Below are 24,923 nucleotides of genomic sequence, written 5' to 3'. Positions count from 1 at the left end.
AGTACTGTGTACAGTGCTGATAACCACACTATCGGAAGGATGTGATTGCACTGGAGAGGGTGCAGAAGAGATTCACCAGGATGTTGCCTGGGCTGGCGTTTTTCAGCTATGAAGAGAGACTGAAAAGGCGAGGGTTGTTTTGCCTGAAGCAGATAAGGCTGAGGGGAGACCTGATTGAGGTATACAAAATTATGAGGGGCATTGATAGGATGGATAGGGAGAAACGTTTTCCCTGAGGGGAGCTGTCAATAACCAGGGGGCATAGATTTAAGGTAAGGGACAGGAGGTTTAGAGGGAATTTGAGGAAATATTTTTTCACCCAGAAGGTGGTTGGAATCTGGAACGCACTGCCTGAGGGGGTGGTAGAGTCAGGAATCCTCATAACAGTTAATGAGCACTTGAAATGCCATAGCATACAAGGCTATGGGCCAAGTGCTGGAAAATGGGACTGGAATAGACAGGTGCTTCATGGCCGGAACAGATACAATGGGCCGAAGGGACTGTTTCTGTGCTGTATAACTCTATGACTCTAATGCTTGCTATCTTCATAATCACTACCTTTTCTTGAGTGTGTGTCTATCTGTGAGAGTAGGTGTTGTTGTGTATATTTTGGATGTTGTATAATAAAAATTTTCTTTCTTCTAAACTTATGAAAAAACCTGTCATTTGTCTGTTCATGACAGTTAAAGCTCTCAGGGGTAAAAAGCACCTTTTAAAAAAAAACGCACTGACTTTGGTCAGTCAAAAGGTGAAAAAGAGGGAACCATCCCCATCATTTTCACCTGTCCATAACAAGAAGATAGAGGAAAGAGAGGGATTTTAGGCTGGAATATTTGAAGCTTACGAACAAGAGAAGATATATCTGTGGAACAGTAACCATAGTTATGGAAATAAAATGGAGATACATAACACAAAGGAAGATAATAGATACAACATGGAAATAGATCATTCAACCCAACCAAACTGCATTGTTATTTACTATCCATATGAGCAAATAGATCCAATCAGACTTACCCACACTGTTCCCATATCCCTTCAAACTCTTCTGTTTCCAATCTAATCTTACACGTTCTGCCTTAACCATTAGTTCAGATGAAACTCAGTGTGCAGACTGAGTGTGCAAGTTCCTCTTGTCTTCTGTTCCAAATCTCTTACATTTAACCTTGGACCCTCATTCTTCACTGTAAACTACTGGAAACAGTCTACCTCAGCTCATCCTGTCCCAGCTTTTTCACAATTTAGTACATTTTTATTGTATTGCCCCATAAAGTGCATCAATCTAATTTAAAGGACCCATTATTTTTTCACTCTTTCTTTGTATTTCTTTGTATTTGAATTTCCTCATACCAGGCAGCATCTGAGTGAATGTGCATTGCACCCTCACTAAAGCCTCAATGTCCTTCCTCTATTGTGGAGCTGAATGCTACTTCATCATCACCTCTTGGCTTTTAAAATCTATACCTCTCCCAATCAAACCTCAAATTATATTCACTTTTTAATTGCAATCTTCTGGACCTGAGGAGCTGCCGTTAATGTCCTGTGAAACTAAACCCTATATCCATCGGTTCTTCCACAGCATCCAACTTAATTCTATTCAGAGTGTAATTCCTGCCAATGTAGTTCCACCTGGAGAAGTTAGAGGTTATAGGTCAGAGTAGGATGACTCATGAATGCTGAAATCTTCTCCCTTTCCAGTTTGTACTATTGACTTTCTGTCTCATATGTTTGACACTGGAAATTAATTGAAATATTTAGCAGAAATGGGTACACCTGTTAGAAACGCATCTTTTTTATTTGTTCATGGGATGTGGGCATTTTGTAGATGGTACACACTGCAGCCACTGTGCATCAGTGGTGGAGGGAGTGAATGTTGAAGGTGGTGGGTGGGGTGCTGATCAAGCGGGCTGCTTTGTCCTGGATGGTGTCGAGCTTCTTGGGTGTTGTTGGGACCACGTTGATCCAAGCAAGTGGAGAGTATTTCATCACTGTCCTGATTTGTGCCTTGTCGATGGTGGAGAGGCATTGGGGAGTCAGGAGGTGAGTTACTCAATGCAGAATTCACGATCTCTGACCTGCTGTTGAAGCCACAGTACTTATGTGTCTGCTCCAGTTCAGTTGCTGCACGATGGTAACCCCAGGACGTTGATGGTGGGGGATTCAGCGATGGTAATGCCATTGAATGTCAAGGGAAAATGGTTAGATTCTCTCTTGTTGGAGATGGTCATTGCCTGGCACTTGTTTGGCACAAATGTCATTTGCTACTTAACAGCACAAGCCTGAATGTTGTCCAGGTCTTGCTGCATATGGACTTCTTCAGTAATGTCATAGGCCTGTAGTTTTTTTTTCTCTGGGGAATATGTGGTTTGCCTTTAAGGCTGGCAAAAGATCAGTACTGATTTCAGAACCAGCAAGACTCAGGAGTTAGAGAAAATGCATTTTCATTTGCTGTTGGATCCAGCCATTCAGAGACGGTGATTCAAAGTGTGCATTCTCGTTACCATGGATACAGCCACTTGGACTGAGCATTAAGCGATACAGATATTACAAAACTATTTTGAACTGGCTTTTTAGATGAAGGCAGTCCGTTCTAACAGAGAACACACTCAGACAGATCGCTGTGGTGTTAGCACCTGAAAAAAGAGCTCTCAGCCATTTAAACTGAAGGAAGAGAATTTTAGTTTGCTTAATTATTATTATCTCAAAATTCTAAAAGCAAGTCAAGCCAAAACAGAGATCTCTGATAATTTCAACTGAAGGAAGGGAAGTTAGACTGTGACAATCTTTTATTCCTCAAAAACTCTGAAGTCAGATTGATTCTATTGAAAGTGTTTGCAAGTTGTTAATTGTTGAAATCCATCACTGGAGAAGAAAAGCATCACTTACTGCTGGAATTCGACTACGGACTGTTCGACTATGGAAGAACCCTTTTTTTCCCCATCGGATGGCTGTGAGGACTTCAAGCAACATTGGATTGTGAATTTGCAAGGATTCTATTTTTTTCTATTTTAAATGTTGTTTAAATCTTCATAGTATTTAAGAATTTAGTTTTTCTAATTAAACAGTTAATTTGTTGATTTGAAGAAACCTGGTTTGGTTAGCCTCATTCAGGGATTAACAGATGGTACAATTTGGCTGGGTCTTTCTTTAATTGGGAAAGTTTATCAAGATATGTTGGCCGATCTGTGGAGTGACGGGACTGAATTAACAGTGCGTTTCTCCCACCACAATTAGAATCATATATTTTGACTGGGGGCTTTGACTGGAGCGGTCAGTCATAACAGTATCAGATAATTTGCAAATGGTACTGAACATCATATAATCATCAGCGAGCATCGCCACTTCTGGCCTTAACATGGAGGGAAGGTCATTGATGGAGCAGCTGAAGATGGTTGGGCCCAGACACTACCCTGAGGAAATCCTGCAGTGATGTCCTGGGGCTGAGATGGTTGACGTCCAACAACCACAACCATCTTCTTTGTGCTCGTTTTGACTTCAACTCAATCAAATGCTGCCTTGATGTCAAGTGCAATCACACACACCTAACCTCTGGAGTTCTGCTGTCTGTGTTTGGACCAAGGCTGTAATGAGGTCTGGAGCCGAGCGGCTCTGGCTGAACCCAAACTGAGCATCGGTGAGAGGTTGTTGCTGTTTAAGTGCCACTTGTTAGCACTTTCATCACTTTGCTGATAATAGAGAGTAGCCTGACGGAACAGTAACTGGATTGATTGGGTTTGCCCAGCTTTTTGTGTACAGGACATACCTGGGCAATTTTCCACATTGCTGGGTAGATGCCAGTGTTGTAGCTGTACTGGAACAGGGGCGCTAGGGGTACAGCAAGTTCTGGAGCACAAGTCCTCAGTACTATTGCCGGAATGCTGTCAGGGCCCACAGCCTTTGCAGTATCCAGTATGTGCGTTCATTTCTTGATATCATGTGGGGTGAATCAAATTAACTGAAGACTGGCATCTATGATGCTGGGGACCTTGGGGAGACCGTGAGGATCATCCACTCAGCACTTCTGGCTGAAGATTGTTACAAATGGTTCAGCCTTTTACACTGATGTGCTTGGCTCCTCTATTAATGAGGATGAGGATATTTGTGGAGCCTCCTGCTCTGGGTAGTTGTTTAATTGTCCACCACCATTCATAACTGGATGTGGCAGGACTGCAGAGATTTGGTTTGTGGTTGAGAATTTCACATTCTAAGTACCGTTCAGGCGGATTTCCAATAGATGCTCTTGGTGGTCAGAATGTAGGTAAGGCCTTTAGCCGTGTAATAACTTGTCTAAAAGGAGGACCTCACGTTTCTGGGGCAAACAACACTGAACAAAGTTCCTCATCACCTTCACATATATCATTTCAGGGACTGCAAGAGCCCCTACACAGAGAGCACGAATGCAGGCCATACAAATACAAGGTGAACTGGGGGATTGAGTGACTGAAAGACCTCGTCCCAGATCTTACGACTCTGAACACTGGCTGAGTCCATAGAGTCCCATCATGTTAGAACAGAGAGCCAGGTTACACAGCCAGTGATTCCCTCCATGAGCCAGTGGGGATGAAATTCAATTACAGCAGAGGTGCAAACAGGTTGTTAATAGATCATCTGCCCATTATACAGCCCGTCTACTTCCCCTTCTCTTGACTCAATGGGTGTATCATGGGCAGCTGATCCACATGGTGGATAATCTATCTGTATCTGGACAGATGACAAAGCTCACAATTATTTATTCCAATAGCTGCTCTTGTTTTCCAGGTCAGCCTTTCCGACCGAACGAACACCTGAGTGTAGCCGCTTCTAATCTCATTGCCATGATGCTGTTTCAGCAACGATTTGAACATGAAGATGAAATATTCAAGCGGTTCTTCAAAGTACTGGAGAAATATGATAAAATCAATACGACTGTATGGATTCGGGTAAGTCTGATATGTCAACATTTTTCAGCACAATACTGTACCTACCTGAACAAGTAGTAATGATGTTTACGTCACAGTGAAAGCAAAGATCGAGCAATTCAGACCTGCTCTGGTCCCACATTGATTTAAGCACCTTACTCAAATAAGATAATATAATGTGTATCAGGAACTTATTGAAAGGATATTACAATGGGATTGAGGTCCTAGTTAAAGGATAATACAATGGGTTTCACATCCTTGCACGAAGAGGATAACACAACAGGGATCAGGAACTAATAGGAGTGTTACAGTGGGATTCAGCATCTTATTCAAATACAGAAATATAATGTCAATCAGCATCTTATTCAAATACTGAAATATAATGTCAATCGGCACCTTTTTTAGTTTCGGTGACTGCAGCTTTGATAGTAACAGAGGTGCGTGAGCGGGCTTACAGCTGTGAAGTCAATTTCTGTGTAAGTTTAAAAGTGAATTCCCTTTTGTTTTCGGAGGACCAGGGGACTGCTGGGTAAGTAAAAAGTATATATTTGTGTGATGGCTGTACCTGAGACACTACACGTGTCGTGTCTCCCACCCACCCTCCTCTTCTAACCAAAAAAAAAGGACTCTGGTGTGTTGATAAGGTAAGCTTTTTATTTAAGAAGTTCTGTCCGTTGGATTGCTAACCTAACAAGTTTTGACTTTTTGTTTTTGGTTTTTCAGTAGATTTGTTGGGAATTTGGAATAGTGGGAATGGAGGTTAAGGCAGTTGTATGTTCCTCCTGCAGAATGTGGGAGGTGAGGGTCGCCAACAGTGTCCCTGCTGACTGCATCTGTGGGAAGAGCACCCAACTCCAGCTCCTCGAGAATCGCGTTAGGGAACTGGAGCTGGAGCTGGATGAACTTCGGATCATTCGGGAGGCGGAGGAGGTTATTGAGAGGAGTTATGGGGAGGTAGTTACACCTCAGGTAAAAGAAGTAGGTAGATGGGTTACCGTCAGGGGAAGGAGAGGGAACCAGCAGGCAGTGCAGGGATCCCCTGTGGCCGTTTCCCTCAACAGGTATACCGTTTTGGATACTGTTGCGGGGGACGACTTACCCGGGGTAAGCAATGGGGTACAGGTATCTGGCACAGAGTCTGTCCCTGTTGCTCAGAAGGGAAGGGGGAAGAGGAGCAGAACATTAGTCATTGGGGACTCCATAGTTAGGGGAACAGATAGGAGGTTCTGTGGGAACGAGAGAGACTCACGGTTGGTATGTTGCCTCCCAGGTGCCAGGGTTCGTGATGTCTCGGATCGTGTTTTTGGGATCCTTAAGGGGGAGGGGGAGCAGCCCCAAGTCGTGGTCCACATAGGCACCAACGACATAGGTAGGAAGAGAGATGGGGATTTAAGACAGAAATGCAGGGAGCTAGGGTGGAAGCTTAGAGCGAGAACAAACAGAGTTGTTATCTCTGGGTTGTTGCCCGTGCCACGTGATAGCGAAGCGAGGAATAGGGAGAGAGAGGAGTTGAACACGTGGCTGCAGGGATGGTGCAGGAGGGAGGGTTTTGGTTTCCTGGATAATTGGGGCTCTTTCTGGGGTAGGTGGGACCTCTACAAACAGGATGGTCTTCACCTGAACCAGAGGGGTACCAATATCCTGGGGGGGAGATTTGCTAGTGCTCTTCGGGGGGGTTTAAACTAATTCAGCAGGGGAATGGGAACCTAAATTGTAGTGCCAGTGTACAGGATGATGAGAGTAGTGAGGTCAGGGATATGGTTACAAGGACGCAAGAGGGCACTGGCAAGCAAGAACCTGGTTTAAAGTGTGTCTACTTCAACGCCAGGAGCATCCGGAATAAGGTGGGTGAGCTTGCAGCATGGGTTGGTACCTGGGATCTCGATGTAGTGGCCATTTTGGAGACATGGGTAGAGCAGGGGCAGGAATGGATGTTGCAGATTCCGGGATTTAGATGTTTCAGTAAGAACAGAGAAGATGGTAAAAGAGGGGGGATGTGGCATTGTTAATCAAGGAGAGTATTACAGCGACAGAAAGGACGTTTGAGGACTCGTCTACTGAGGTAGTATGGGCCGAGGTTAGAAACAGGAGAGGTGAGGTTACCCTGTTGGGAGTCTTTTATAGACCTCCGAATAGTTCCAGAGATGTAGAGGAAAGGATAGCGAAGATGATTCTCGACAGGGGCGAGAGTAACAGGGTAGTTGTTATGGGGGACTTTAACTTTCCAAATATCGACTGGAAATACTATAGTTCGAGTACTTTAGATGGGTCAGTTTTTGTCCAGTGTGTGCAGGAGGATTTTCTGACACAGTATGTAGACAGGCCAACCAGGGGCGATGCCACATTGGATTTGGTACTGGGAAATGAACCCGGCCAGGTGTTAGATTTAGATGTAGGTGAGCACTTTGGTCATAGTGATCACAATTCGGTTAGGTTTACCTTAGCGATGGGCAGGGACAGGTATATACCGCAGGGCAAGAATTATAGCTGGGGGAAAGGAAATTATGATGCGATTAGGCAAGATTTAGGATGCGTAGGATGGGGAAGGAAACTGCAGGCGATGGGAACAATCGAAATGTGGAGCTTATTCAAGGAGCAGCTACTGTGAGTCCTTGATAAGTATGTACCTGTGAGGCAGGGAGGAAGTTGTCGAGCGAGGGAGCCGTGGTTTACTAAAGAAGTTGAAGAGCTTGTCAAGAGGAAGAAGAAGGCTTATGTTAGGATGAGACATGAAGGCTCAGTTAGGGCGCTTGAGAGCTACAAGCTAGCCAGGAAGGATCTAAAGGGAGAGCCAAGAAGAGCAAGGAGTGGACACGAGAAGTCATTGGTGGATAGGATCAGGGAAAACCCTAAGGCTTTCTATAGGTACATCAGGAATAAAAGAATGACTAGAGTTAGATTAGGGCTAATCAAGGATAGTAGTGGGAAGTTGTGTGTGGAATCAGAGGAGATAGGGGAAGTGTTAAATGAATATTTTGCGTCAGTATTTACAGTAGAGAAAGAAAATGTTGTTGAGAATACTGAGATTCAGGCTACTCGGCTAGATGGGATTGAGGTTCACAAGGAGGAGGTGTTATCAATTTTGGAAAGTGTGAAAATAGATAAGTCCCCTGGGCCAGATGGGATTTATCCTAGGATTCACTGGGAAGCTAGGGAGGAGATTGCAGAGCCTTTGTCCTTGATCTTTATGTCGTCATTGTCGACAGGAATAGTGCCGGAAGACTGGAGGATAGCAAATGTTGTCCCCTTGTTCAAGAAGGGGAGTAGAGACAGCCCTGGTAATTATAGACCTGTGAGCCTTACTTCAGTTGTGGGTAAAATGTTGGAAAAGGTTATAAGAGACAGGATTTATAATCATCTTGAAAAGAATAAGTTCATTAGAGATAGTCAGCACGGTTTTGTGACGGGTAGGTCGTGCCTCACAAACCTTATTGAGTTTTTCGAGAAGGTGACCAAACAGGTGGGTGAGGGTAAAGCAGTGGATGTGGTGTATATGGATTTCAGTAAGGCATTTGATAAGGTTCCCCACGGTAGGCTATTGCAGAAAATACGGAAGTATGGGGTTGAAGGTGATTTAGAGCTTTGGATCAGAAATTGGCTAGCTGAAAGAAGACAGAGGGTGGTGGTTGATGGCAAATGTTCATCCTGGAGTTTAGTTACTAGTGGTGTACCGCAAGGATCTGTTTTGGGGCCACTGCTGTTTGTCATTTTTATAAATGACCTGGAAGAGAGTGTAGAAGGGTGGGTTAGTAAATTTGCAGATGACACTAAGGTCGGTGGAGTTGTGGATAGTGCCGAAGGATGTTGTAGGGTAGAGAGAGACATAGATAGGCTGCAGAGCTGGGCTGAGAGATGGCAAATGGAGTTTAATGCGGAAAAGTGTGAGGTGATTCACTTTGGAAGGAGTAACAGGAATGCAGAGTACTGGGCTAATGGGAAGATTCTTGGTAGTGTAGATGAACAGAGAGATCTTGGTGTCCAGGTACATAAATCCCTGAAGGTTGCTACCCAGGTTAATAGGGCTGTTAAGAAGGCATATGGTGTGTTAGCTTTTATTAGTAGGGGGATCGAGTTTCGGAGCCACGAGGTCATGCTGCAGCTGTACAAAACTCTGGTGAGACCGCACCTGGAGTATTGCGTGCAGTTCTGGTCACCGCATTATAGGAAGGATGTGGAAGCTATGGAAAGGGTGCAGAGGAGATTTACTAGAATCTTGCCTGGTATGGAGGGAAGGTCTTACGAGGAAAGGCTGAGGGACTTGAGGTTGTTTTCGTTGGAGAGAAGGAGGAGGAGAGGTGACTTAATAGAGACATATAAGATAATCAGAGGGTTAGATAGGGTGGATAGTGAGCGTCTTTTTCCTCGGATGGTGATGGCAAACACGAGGGGACATAGCTTCAAGTTGAGGGGTGATAGATATAGGACAGATGTGAGAGGTAGTTTCTTTACTCAGAGAGTAGTAAGGGCGTGGAACGCGCTGCCTGCATCAGTAGTAGATTCGCCAACTTTAAGGGCATTTAAGTGGTCATTGGATAGACATATGGATGAAAATGGAATAGTGTAGGTCAGATGGTTTCACAGGTCAGCGCAACATCGAGGGCCGAAGGGCCTGTACTGCGCTGTAATGTACTAATTCGAATTCTAATTCTAATCTTATTCGAATACTGAAATATAATGTCAATCGGCATCTTATTCAAATACTGAAATATAAAGTCAATCGCGATCGAATTCAAATACAGAAATACAATGCCAATCGCGATCGAATTCAAATACAGAAATATAATGTCAATCAGCATCTTATTCAAATACCGAAATATAATGCCAATCGCGATCGAATTCAAATACAGAAATATAATGTCAATCAGCATCTTATTCAAATACCGAAATATAAAGTCAATCGGCATCTTATTCAAATACCGAAATATAAAGTCAATCGGCATCTTATTCAAATACTGAAATATAAAGTCAATCGGCATCTTATTCAAATACTGAAATATAAAGTCAATCGGCATCTTATTCAAATACTGAAATATAATGTCAATCGGCATCTTGTTCAAATCCTGAAATATAAAGTCAATCGGAATCTTATTCCAATACCGAAATATAAAGTCAATCGGCATCTTTTTCAAATACTGAAATATAATGTCAATCGGCATCTTGTTCAAATCCTGAAATATAATGTCAATCGGAATCTTATTCCAATCCAGAAATATAATGTCAATCGGAATCTTATTCAAATACTTATATATAATGTCAATCGGAATCTTATTCCAATCCAGAAATATAATGTCAATCGGAATCTTATTCAAATACTGAAATATAAAGTCAATCAGAATCTTATTCAAATACTGAAATATAATGTCAATCGGACTCTTATTCCAATAGCGAAATATAATGTCAATCGGAATCTTATTCCAATCCAGAAATATAATGTCAATCGGAATCTTATTCAAATACTGAAATATAATGTCAATCGGACTCTTATTCCAATACTGAAATATAATGTCAATCGGCATCTTTTTCAAATACTGAAATATAATGTCAATCGGCATCTTATTCCAATACCGAAATATAATGTCAATCGGCATCTTATTCCAATACCGAAATATAATGTCAATCGGCATCTTATTCAAATACCGAAATATAATGTCAATCGGAATCTTATTCCAATCCAGAAATATAAAGTCAATCGGAATCTTATTCCAATCCAGAAATATAAAGTCAATCGGCATCTTATTCAAATACTGAAATATAATGTCAATCGGCATCTTATTCAAATACTGAAATATAATGTCAATCGGCATCTTATTCAAATACTGAAATATAATGTCAATCGGCATCTTATTCAAATACAGAAATATAAAGTCAATCGGCATCTTATTCAAATACTGAAATATAATGTCAATAGGCATCGTATTCAAATACTGAAATATAATGTCAATCGGCATCTTATTCAAATACTGAAATATAAAGTCAATCGGCATCTTATTCAAATACAGAAATATAATGTCAATCGACATCTTATTCAAATACTGAAATATAAAGTCAATCGGCATCTTATTCAAATACTGAAATATAATGTCAATCGGCATCTTATTCAAATACTGAAATATAATGTCAATCGGCATCATATTCAAATACCGAAATATAAAGTCAATCGGAATCTTATTGAAATACCGAAATATAATGTCAATCGGAATCTTATTCCAATACCGAAATATAATGTCAATCGGAATCTTATTCAAATACAGAAATATAAAGTCAATCGGCATCTTTTTCAAATACTGAAATATAATGTCAATCGGAATCTTATTCAAATACAGAAATATAAAGTCAATCGGCATCTTTTTCAAATACTGAAATAGAATGTCAATCGGCATCTTATTCAAATACAGAAATATAATGTCAATCGGCATCTTATTCAAATACTGAAATATAATGTCAATCGGCATCTTATTCAAATACAGAAATATAATGTCAATCGGAATCTTATTCAAATACTGAAATATAATGTCAATCGGCATCTTATTCAAATACAGAAATATAATGTCAATCGGAATCTTATTCAAATACAGAAATATAAAGTCAATCGGAATCTTATTCAAATACAGAAATATAAAGTCAATCGGCATCTTTTTCAAATACTGAAATATAATGTCAATCGGCATCTTTTTCAAATACTGAAATATAATGTCAATTGGAATCTTATTCAAATACAGAAATATAAAGTCAATCGGAATCTTATTCAAATACAGAAATATAAAGTCAATCGGCATCTTTTTCAAATACTGAAATATAATGTCAATCGGCATCTTTTTCAAATACTGAAATATAATGTCAATTGGAATCTTATTCAAATACAGAAATATAAAGTCAATCGGCATCTTATTCAAATACTGAAATATAATGTCAATCGGCATCTTATTCAAATACAGAAATATAATGTCAATCGGAATCTTATTCAAATACCGAAATATAAAGTCAATCGGAATCTTATTCAAATACCGAAATATAATGTCAATCGGCATCTTATTCAAATACTGAAATATAATGTCAATCGGAATCTTATTCAAATACAGAAATATAAAGTCAATCGGCATATTTTTCAAATACCGAAATATAAAGTCAATCGGAATCTTATTCAAATACAGAAATATAAAGTCAATCGGCATCTTTTTCAAATACCGAAATATAAAGTCAATCGGAATCTTATTCAAATACTGAAATATAATGTCAATCGGCATCTTATTCAAATACTGAAATGTAATGTCAATCGGCATCTTATTCAAATACAGAAATATAAAGTCAATCGGAATCTTATTCAAATACCGAAATATAATGTCAATCGGAATCTTATTCCAATACCGAAATATAATGTCAATCGGAATCTTATTCAAATACAGAAATATAAAGACAATCGGCATCTTTTTCAAATACTGAAATATAATGTCAATCGGCATCTTATTCAAATACAGAAATATAATGTCAATCGGAATCTTATTCAAATACCGAAGTATAAAGTCAATCGGAATCTTATTCAAATACCGAAATATAAAGTCAAGCGGCATCTTTTTCAAATACTGAAATATAATGTCAATCGGCATCTTATTCAAATACTGAAATATAATGTCAATCGGAATCTTATTCAAATACAGAAATATAAAGTCAATCGGCATCTTTTTCAAATACCGAAATATAAAGTCAATCGGAATCTTATTCAAAGACTGAAATATAAAGTCAATCGGAATCTTATTCAAATACAGAAATATAAAGTCAATCGGCATCTTATTCAAATACAGAAATATAATGCCAATCGCGATCTAATTCAAATACAGAAATATAATGACAATTGGCAATGTATTCAAATACAGAAATATAATGTCAATCGGCATCTTATTCAAATACTGAAATATAATGTCAATCGGCATCTTATTCAAATACAGAAATATAATGTCAATCGGCATCTTATTCAAATACTGAAATGTAATGTCAATCGGCATCTTATTCAAATACAGAAATATAAAGTCAATCGGAATCTTATTCAAATACCGAAATATAATGTCAGTCGGAATCTTATTCCAATACCGAAATATAATGTCAATCGGAATCTTATTCAAATACAGAAATATAAAGTCAATCGGAATCTTATTCAAATACAGAAATATAAAGTCAATCGGCATCTTTTTCAAATACTGAAATATAATGTAAATGCGCATCTTTTTCAAATACTGAAATATAATGTCAATCGGAATCTTATTCAGATACAGAAATATAAAGTCAATCGGCATCTTATTCAAATACTGAAATATAATGTCAATCGGAATCTTAATCAAATACTGAAATATAAAGTCAATCGGCATCTTTTTCAAATACTGAAATATAATGTCAATCGGCATCTTGTTCAAATGCAGAAATATAATGTCAATCGGAATCTTATTCAAATACTGAAATATAATGTCAATCGGAGTCTTATTCAAATACTGAAATATAATGTCAATCGGACTCTTATTCCAATACCGAAATATAATGTCAATCGGAATCTTATTTCAATCCAGAAATATAATGTCAATCGGAATTTTATTCAAATACTAAAATATAATGTCAATCGGAATCTTATTCAAATACTGAAATATAATCTCAATCGGAATCTGATTCAAATACTGAAATATAAAGTCAATCGGAATCTTATTCCAATCCAGAAATATAATGTCAATCGGAATCTTATTCAAATCATGAAATATAATGTCAATCGGAATCTTATTCAAATACTGAAATATAAAGTCAATCGGAATCTTATTCCAATCCAGAAATATAATGTCAATCGGAATCTTATTCATATACTGAAATATAATGTCAATCGGAATCTTATTCAAATACTGAAATATAATGTCAATCGGACTCTTATTGCAATCCAGAAATATAATGTCAATCGGAATCTTATTCAAACACTGAAATATAATGTCAATCGGACTCTTATTCCAATCCAGAAATATAATGTCAATGGGAATCTTATTCAAATACTGAAATATAATGTCAATCGGCATCTTTTTCAAATACTGAAATATAATGTCAATCGGAATCTTATTCAAATACAGAAATATAATGTCAATCGGAATCTTATTGAAATACAGAAATATAAAGTCAATCGGCATCTTTTTCAAATACTGAAATATAATGTCAATCGGCATCTTTTTCAAATACTGAAATATAATGTCAATCGGAATCTTATTCAAATACAGAAATATAAAGTCAATCGGCATCTTTTTCAAATACTGAAATATAATGTCAATCGGCATCTTATTCAAATACTGAAATATAATGTCAATCGGCATCTTATTCAAATACAGAAATATAATGTCAATCGGCATCTTATTCAAATACTGAAATATAATGTCAATCGGCATCTTATTCAAATACAGAAATATAAAGTCAATCGGAATCTTATTCAAATACCGAAAAATAATGTCAATCGGAATCTTATTCCAATACCGAAATATAATGTCAATCGGAATCTTATTCAAATACAGAAATATAAAGTCAATCGGCATCTTTTTCAAATACTGAAATATAATGTCAATCGGAATCTTATTCAGGTACAGAAATATAAAGTCAATCGGCATCTTTTTCAAATACTGAAATATAATGTCAATCGGCATCTTGTTCAAATACAGAAATATATTGTCAATCGGCATCTTATTCAAATACTGAAATATAATGTCAATCGGCATCTTATTCAAATACAGAAATATAATATCAATCGGCATCTTATTCAAAGACAGAAATATAATGTTAATCGGCATCTTTTTAAAATACCAAAATATAAAGTCAATCGGCATCTTATTCAAATACAGAAATATAATGTCAATCGGCATCTTATTCAAAGACAGAAATATAAAGTCAATCGGAATCTTATTCAAATACAGAAATATAAAGTCAATCGGAATCTTATTCAAATACTGAAATATAAAGTCAATCGGAATCTTATTCAAATACAGAAATATAATGTCAATCGGAATCTTATTCAAATACTGAAATATAAAGTCAATCGGAATCTTATTCAAATACAGAAATATAATGTCAATCGGCATCTTATTCAAATACAGAAATATAATGTCAATCGGAATCTTATTCAAATACTGAAATATAAAGTCAAACGGAATCTTATTCAAATACAGAAATATAAAGACAATCGGAATCTTATTCAAATACAGAAATATAAAGTCAATCGGAATCTTATTCAAATACTGAAATATAAAGTCAATCGGCATCTTATTCAAATACAGAAATATAAAGTCAATCGGCATCTTATTCAAATACAGAAATATAAAGTCAATCGGAATCTTATTCAAATACAGAAATATAAAGTCAATCGGCATCTTATTCAAATACAGAAATATAAAGTCAATCGGCATCTTATTCAAATACAGAAATATAAAGTCAATCGGAATCTTATTCAAATACAGAAATATAATGTCAATCGGCATCTTATTCAAAAACAGAAATATAAAGTCAATCGGAATCTTATTCAAATACAGAAATATAAAGTCAATCGGAATCTTATTCAAATACAGAAATATAAAGTCAATCGGAATCTTATTCAAATACAGAAATATAATGTCAATCGGCATCTTATTCAAATACAGAAATATAAAGTCAATCGGAATCTTATTAAAATACAGAAATATAAAGTCAATCGGAATCTTATTCAAATACAGAAATATAATGTCAATCGGCATCTTATTCAAATACAGAAATATAAAGTCAATCGGAATCTTATTCAAATACAGAAATATAAAGTCAATCGGAATCTTATTCAAATACAGAAATATAAAGTCAATCGGCATCTTATTCAAATACAGAAATATAAAGTCAATCGGAATCTTATTCAAATACAGAAATATAAAGTCAATCGGAATCTTATTCAAATACTGAAATATAAAGTCAATCGGCATCTTATTCAAATACAGAAATATAAAGTCAATCGGCATCTTATTCAAATACAGAAATATAAAGTCAATCGGAATCTTATTCAATTACAGAAATATAAAGTCAATCGGCATCTTATTCAAATACAGAAATTTAAAGTCTTCGGTATCTTATTCAAATACAGAAATATAAAGTCAATCGGAATCTTATTCAAATACAGAAATATAATGTCAATCGGCATCTTATTCAAATACAGAAATATAAAGTCAATCGGCATCTTATTGAAATACAGAAATATAAAGTCAATCGGTATCTTATTCAAATACAGAAATATAAAGTCAATCGGAATCTTATTCAAATACAGAAATATAAAGTCAATCGGCATCTTATTCAAATACTGAAATATAATGTCAATCGGCCTCTTATTCAAATACTGAAATATAATGTCAATCGGCATCTTATTCAAATACTGAAATATAATGTCAATCGGCATCTTATTCAAATACAGAAATATAATGACAATCGACATCTTACTCAAATACAGAAATATAATGTCAATCGGCATCTTCTTCAAATACTGAAATATAATGACAATTGACATCTTATTCAAATACAGAAATATAAAGTCAATCGGAATCTTATTCAAATACTGAAATATAAAGTCAATCAGCATCTTATTCAAATACTGAAATATAAAGTCAATCAGCATCTTATTCAAATACAGAAATATAATGTCAATCGGCATCTTATTCAAATACTGAAATATAAAGTCAATCTGCATCTTATTCAAATACAGAAATATAAAGTCAATCGGCATCTTATTCAAATACAGAAATATAATGTCAATCAGCATCTTATTCAAATACTGAAATATAAAGTCAAATCGGTATCTTATTCAAATACAGAAATATAAAGTCAATCGGAATCTTATTCAAATACAGAAATATAAAGTCAATCGGCATCTTATTCAAATACTGAAATATAATGTCAATCGGCATCTTATTCAAATACAGAAATATAATGTCAATCGGCATCTTATTCAAATACTGAAATATAATGTCAATCGGCATCTTATTCAAATACAGAAATATAATGACAATTGACATCTTATTCAAATACAGAAATATAAAGTCAATCGGAATCTTATTCAAATACAGAAATATAAAGTCAATCAGCATCTTATTCAAATACTGAAATATAATGTCAAACAGCATCTTATTCAAATACAGAAATATAATGTCTATCGGCATCTTATTCATGTACAGAAATATAAAGTCAATCGGCATCTTATTCAAATACAGAAATATAAAGTCAATCGGAATCTTATTCAAATACAGAAATATAAAGTCAATCAGCATCTTATTCAAATACTGAAATATAATGTCAATCAGCATCTTATTCAAATACAGAAATATAATGTCAATCGGCATCTTATTCAAATACAGAAATATAAAGTCAATCGGCATCTTATTCAAATACAGAAATATAAAGTCAATCGGCATCTTATTCAAATGCAGAAATATAAAGTCAATCGGCATCTTATTCAAATACAGAAATATAAAGTCAATCGGCATCTTATTCAAATACAGAAATATAATGTCAATCGGAATCTTATTCAAACACAGAAATATAAAGTCAATCGGCATCTTATTCAAATACAGAAATATAATGTCAATCGGCATCTTATTCAAATACAGAAATATAATGTCAATCAGCCTCTTATTCAAATACTGAAATATAATGTCAATCGGAATATTATTCCAATACAGAAATATAATGTCAATTGGCATCTTATTCAAATACAGAAATATAAAGTCAATCGGCATCTTATTCAAATACTGAAATATAATGTCAATCGGAATCTTATTCAAATACAGAAATATAATGTCAATCAGCCACTTATTCAAATACAGAAATATAAAGTCAATCGGAATATTATTCCAATGTAGAAATATAACGTCAATTGGCATCTTATTCAAATACAGAAATATAATGTCAATCGGAATATTATTCCAAAATAGAAATATAATGTCAATCGGAATATTATTCCAATATAGAAATATAAAGTCAATCGGCATCTTATTCAAATACAGAAATATAAAGTCAATCGGCATCTTATTCAAATACAGAAATATAATGTCAATCGGCATCTTATTCAAATACTGAAATATAATGTCAATCGGAATATTATTCCAAAATAGAAATATAATGTCAATCGGCATCTTATTCAAATACAGAAATATAAAGTCAATTGGCATCTTTTTCAAATACTGAAATATAAAGTCAATCGGCATCTTTTTCAAATACTGAAATATAAAGTCAATCGGCATCTTATTCAAATACAGAAATATAAAGTCAATCGGCATCTTTTTCAAATACTGAAATATAAAGTCAATCGGCATCTTATTCAAACACTGAAATATTATGTCAATCGGCATCTTATTCAAATACCGAAATATCAAGTCAATCGGCATCTTATTCTAATACCGAAATATAAAGTCTATCGGCATCTGATTCAAATACTGAAATATAAAGTCAATCGGCATCTTATTCAAACACTGAAATATTATGTCAATCGGCATCTTATTCAAATACCGAAATATCAAGTCAATCCGCATCTTATTCTAATACCGAAATATAAAGTCTATCGGCATCTGATTCAAATACTGAAATATAAAGTCAATCGGCATCTTATTCAAACACTGAAATATTATGTCAATCGGCATCTTATTCAAATACCGAAATATCAAGTCAATCGGCATCTTATTCTAATACCAAAATAAAAAGTCAATCGGCATCTTTTTCAAATACTGAAATATAATGTCAATCGGCATCTTGTTCAAATCCTGAAATATAATGTCAATCGGAATCTTATTCCAATCCAGAAATATATTGTCAATCGGAATCTTATTCAAATACTGAAATATAATGTCAATCGGAATTTTTTCCAATCCAGAAATATAATGTCAATCGGAATCTTATTCAAATACTGAAAGATAATGTCAATCGGCATCGTATTCAAATACTGAAATATAATGTCAATCGGAATCTTATTCCAATCCAGAAATATAATGTCAATCGGAATCTTATTCAAATACTGAAATATAATGTCAATCGGAATTTTTTCCAATCCAGAAATATAATGTCAATCGGCATCTTTTTCAAATACTGAAATATAATGTCAATCGGCATCTGATTCAAATACTGAAATATAATGTCAATCGGCATCTTTTTCAAATACTGAAATATAATGTCAATCGGCATCTTATTCCAATACCGAAATATAATGTCAATCGGCATCTTTTTCAAACACCGAAATATAAAGTCAATCGGCATCTTATTCAAACACCGAAAGATAATGTCAATCAGAATCTTATTCCAATACCGAAATATAATGTCAATCGGAATCTTATTCAAATACAGAAATATAATGTCAATCAGAATCTTATTCAAATACTGAAATATAATGTCAATCGGCATCTTATTCAAATACCGAAATATAATGTCCATCGAAATCTTATTCAAAAACTGAAATATAAAGTCAATCGGCATCTTATTCAGATACTGAAATATAAAGTCAATCGGCATCTTATTCAAATACTGAAATATAATGTCAATCGGAATCTTATTCCAATACCGAAATATAATCTCAATCGGAATCTTATTCCAATACCGAAATATAATGTCAATCGGCATCTTATTCAAATACAGAAATATAAAGTCAATCGGAATCTTATTCAAATACAGAAATATAAAGTCAATCAGCATCTTATTCAAATACTGAAATATAATTTCAATCAGCATCTTATTCAAATACAGAAATATAATGTCAATCGGCATCTTATTCAAATACAGAAATATAAAGTCAATCGGCATCTTATTCAAATACAGAAATATAAAGTCAATCGGCATCTTATTCAAATGCAGAAATATAAAGTCAATCGGCATCTTATTCAAATACAGAAATATAAAGTCAATCGGCATCTTATTCAAATACAGAAATATAATGTCAATCGGCATCTTATTCAAACACAGAAATATAATGTCAATCGGAATCTTATTCCAATCCAGAAATATAATGTCAATCGGAATCTTATTCAAATACTGAAATATAATGTCAATCGGAATATTATTCCAATACAGAAATATAATGTCAATCGGAATATTATTCCAAAATAGAAATATAATGTCAATCGGCATCTTATTCAAATACAGAAATATAATGTCAATCGGCATCTTATTCAAATACTGAAATATAATGTCAATCGGAATATTATTCCAAAATAGAAATATAATGTCAATCGGCATCTTATTCAAATACAGAAATATAAAGTCAATTGGCATCTTTTTCAAATACAGAAATATAATGTCAATCGGCATCTTATTCAAACACAGAAATATAATGTCAATCGGAATATTATTCCAAAATAGAAATATAATGTCAATCGGCATCTTATTCAAATACAGAAATATAATGTCAATCGGAATATTATTCCAATTCAGAAATATAATGTCAATCGGAATATTATTCCAAAATAGAAATATAATGTCAATCGGCATCTTATTCAAATACAGAAATATAATGTCAATCGGCATCTTATTCAAATACTGAAATATAATGTCAATCGGAATATTATTCCAAAATAGAAATATAATGTCAATCGGCATCTTATTCAAATACAGAAATATAAAGTCAATTGGCATCTTTTTCAAATACAGAAATATAAAGTCAATTGGCATCTTATTCAAATACAGAAATATAATGTCAATCGGCATCTTATTCAAATACAGAAATATAAAGTCAATTGGCATCTTATTCAAATACAGAAATATAATGTCAATCGGCATCTTATTCAAATACTGAAATATAATGTCAATCGGAATATTATTCCAAAATAGAAATATAATGTCAATCGGCATCTTATTCAAATACTGAAATATAAAGTCAATCGGCATCTTTTTCAAATACTGAAATATAAAGTCAATCGGCATCTTATTCAAATACAGAAATATAAAGTCAATCGGCATCTTTTTCAAATACTGAAATCTAAAGTCAATCGGCATCTTATTCAAACACTGAAATATTATGTCAATCGGCATCTTATTCAAATACCGAAATATCAAGTCAATCGGCATCTTATTCAAATACCGAAATATAAAGTCAATCGGAATCTTATTCCAATACCGAAATATAAAGTCAATCGGAATCTTATTCAAATACTGAAAGATAATGTCAATCGGCATCGTATTCAAATACTGAAATATAATGTCAATCGGAATCTTATTCCAATCCAGAAATATAATGTCAATCGGAATCTTATTCAAATACTGAAAGATAATGTCAATCGGCATCGTATTCAAATACTGAAATATAATGTCAATCGGAATCTTATTCCAATCCAGAAATATAATGTCAATCGGAATCTTATTCAAATACTGAAATATAATGTCAATCGGCATCTTTTTCAAATACTGAAATATAATGTCAATCGGCATCTTATTCAAATACTGAAATATAATGTCAATCGGCATCTTTTTCAAATACTGAAATATAATGTCAATCGGCATCTTATTCCAATACCGAAATATAATGTCAATCGGAATCTTATTCCAATTCAGAAATATAATGTCAATCGGAATCTTATTCAAATACTGAAATAAAAAGTCAATCGGAATCTTATTCAAATACAGAAATATAATGTCAATCGGAATCTTATTCAAATACTGAAATATAAAGTCAATCAGAATCTTATTCCAATACCGAAATATAAAGTCAATCGGAATCTTATTCAAATACTGAAAGATAATGTCAATCGGCATCGTATTCAAATACTGAAATATAATGTCAATCGGAATCTTATTCCAATCCAGAAATATAATGTCAATCGGAATCTTATTCAAATACTGAAAGATAATGTCAATCGGCATCGTATTCAAATACTGAAATATAATGTCAATCGGAATCTTATTCCAATCCAGAAATATAATGTCAATCGGAATCTTATTCAAATACTGAAATATAATGTCAATCGGCATCTTTTTCAAATACTGAAATATAATGTCAATCGGCATCTTATTCAAATACTGAAATATAATGTCAATCGGCATCTTTTTCAAATACTGAAATATAATGTCAATCGGCATCTTATTCCAATACCGAAATATAATGTCAATCGGAATCTTATTCCAATCCAGAAATATAATGTCAATCGGAATCTTATTCAAATACTGAAATATAATGTCAATCGGCATCTTTTTCAAATACTGAAATATAATGTCAATCGGCATCTTATTCAAATACTGAAATATAATGTCAATCGGCATCTTTTTCAAATACTGAAATATAATGTCAATCGGCATCTTATTCCAATACCGAAATATAAAGTCAATCGGCATCTTATTCAAATACTGAAATAAAAAGTCAATCGGAATCTTATTCAAATACCGAAATATAATGTCAATCGGAATCTTATTCAAATACTGAAATATAAAGTCAATCGGCATCTTATTCAAATACTGAAATAAAAAGTCAATCGGAATCTTATTCAAATACCGAAATATAATGTCAATCGGAATCTTATTCAAATACTGAAATATAAAGTCAATCAGAATCTTATTCCAATACCGAAATATAATGTCAATCGGAATCTTATTCAAATACTGAAATATAATGTCAATCGGCATCTTATTGCAATACCGAAATATAATGTCAATCGAAACCTTATTCAAATACTGAAATATAAAGTCAATCGGCATCTTATTCAGATACTGAAATATAAAGACAATCGGAATCTTATTCAAATACCGAAATATAATGTCATTCGGAATCTTATTCCAATACCGAAATATAATCTCAATCGGAATCTTATTCCAATACCGAAATATAATGTCAATCGGCATCTTATTCAAACACCGAAATATTAAGTCAATCGGAATCTTATTCAAATACCGAAATATAATGTCAATCGGAATCCTTTCCAATACCGAAATATAATGTCAATCGGAATCTTATTCAAATACAGAAATATAAAGTCAATCGGCATCTTTTTCAATTACTGAAATATAATGTCAATCGGCATCTTTTTCAAATACTGAAATATAATGTCAATCGGAATCTTATTCAAATACAGAAATATAAAGTCAATCGGCATCTTTTTCAAATACTGAAATGTAATGTCAATCGGCATCTTATTCAAATACAGTAATATAATGTCAATCGGCATCTTATTCAAATACTGAAATATAATGTCAATCGGAATCTTATTCAAATACTGAAATATAATGTCAATCGGCATCTTTTTCAAATACTGAAATGTAATGTCAATCGGAATCTTATTCAAATACAGAAATATAATGTCAATCGGCATCTTATTCAAATACAGAAATATAATGTCAATCGGCATCTTATTCAAATACTGAAATATAATGTCAATCGGAATCTTATTCAAATACTGAAATAAAATGTCAATCGGCATCTTTTTCAAATACTGAAATATAATGTCAATCGGAATCTTATTCAAATACAGAAATATAATGTCAATCGGCATCTTATTCAAATACAGAAATATAATGTCAATCGGCATCTGATTCAAATACAGAAATATAATGTCAATCGGAATCTTATTCAAATACTGAAATACAATGTCAATCGGCATCTTTTTCAAATACTGAAATATAATGTCAATCGGAATCTTATTCAAATACAGAAATATAATGTCAATCGGCATCTTTTTCAAATACTGAAATATAATGTCAATCGGCATCTTGTTCAAATCCTGAAATATAATGTCAATCGGAATCTTATTCCAATCCAGAAATATATTGTCAATCGGAATCTTATTCAAATACTGAAATATAATGTCAATCGGAATCTTTTTCCAGTCCAGAAATATAATGTCAATCGGAATCTTATTCAAATACTGAAAGATAATGTCAATCGGCATCGTATTCAAATACTGAAATATAATGTCAATCGGAATCTTATTCCAATCCAGAAATATAATGTCAATCGGAATCTTATTCAAATACCGAAATATAATGTCAATCGGCATCTTATTCAAACACCGAAATATAAAGTCAATCGGAATCTTATTCAAATACCGAAATATAATGTCAATCGGAATCCTTTCCAATACCGAAATATAATGTCAATCGGAATCTTATTCAAATACAGAAATATAAAGTCAATCGGCATCTTTTTCAATTACTGAAATATAATGTCAATCGGCATCTTTTTCAAATACTGAAATATAATGTCAATCGGAATCTTATTCAAATACAGAAATATAAAGTCAATCGGCATCTTTTTCAAATACTGAAATGTAATGTCAATCGGCATCTTATTCAAATACAGTAATATAATGTCAATCGGCATCTTATTCAAATACTGAAATATAATATCAATCGGAATCTTATTCAAATACTGAAATATAATGTCAATCGGCATCTTTTTCAAATACTGAAATGTAATGTCAATCGGAATCTTATTCAAATACAGAAATATAATGTCAATCGGCATCTTATTCAAATACAGAAATATAATGTCAATCGGCATCTTATTCAAATACTGAAATATAATGTCAATCGGAATCTTATTCAAATACTGAAATATAATGTCAATCGGCATCTTTTTCAAATACTGAAATATAATGTCAATCGGCATCTTTTTCAAATACTGAAATATAATGTCAATCGGAATCTTATTCAAATACAGAAATATAATGTCAATCGGCATCTTATTCAAATACAGAAATATAATGTCAATCGGCATCTGATTCAAATACAGAAATATAATGTCAATCGGAATCTTATTCAAATACTGAAATACAATGTCAATCGGCATCTTTTTCAAATACTGAAATATAATGTCAATCGGAATCTTATTCAAATACAGAAATATAATGTCAATCGGCATCTTGTTCAAATCCTGAAATATAATGTCAATCGGAATCTTATTCCAATCCAGAAATATATTGTCAATCGGAATCTTATTCAAATACTGAAATATAATGTCAATCGGAATCTTTTTCCAGTCCAGAAATATAATGTCAATCGGAATCTTATTCAAATACTGAAAGATAATGTCAATCGGCATCGTATTCA

At 34.1% G+C, this 24,923-nt stretch overlaps 1 protein-coding gene across 1 annotated transcript in view; it reads left to right on the top strand.

Annotated features, from left to right (window-relative positions):
* The window catches only part of LOC137359046 (cytochrome P450 2K6-like), a 124,055-nt gene that overhangs the window by 21,238 nt on the left and 77,894 nt on the right, over positions 1–24,923 (top strand). The window contains exon 4 of the mRNA XM_068025162.1: positions 4,756–4,916. Coding sequence (XP_067881263.1) covers positions 4,756–4,916 — 161 coding nt within the window. The remainder of the gene's footprint in view (positions 1–4,755; positions 4,917–24,923) is intronic.

Source organism: Heterodontus francisci, unplaced genomic scaffold (assembly GCF_036365525.1).
Source record: "Heterodontus francisci isolate sHetFra1 unplaced genomic scaffold, sHetFra1.hap1 HAP1_SCAFFOLD_562, whole genome shotgun sequence".
Lineage (NCBI taxonomy): Eukaryota > Metazoa > Chordata > Chondrichthyes > Heterodontiformes > Heterodontidae > Heterodontus > Heterodontus francisci.
The sequence above is the reverse complement of the archived record's forward strand: the minus strand, read 5'-3'. Positions and strand labels throughout refer to the sequence as shown.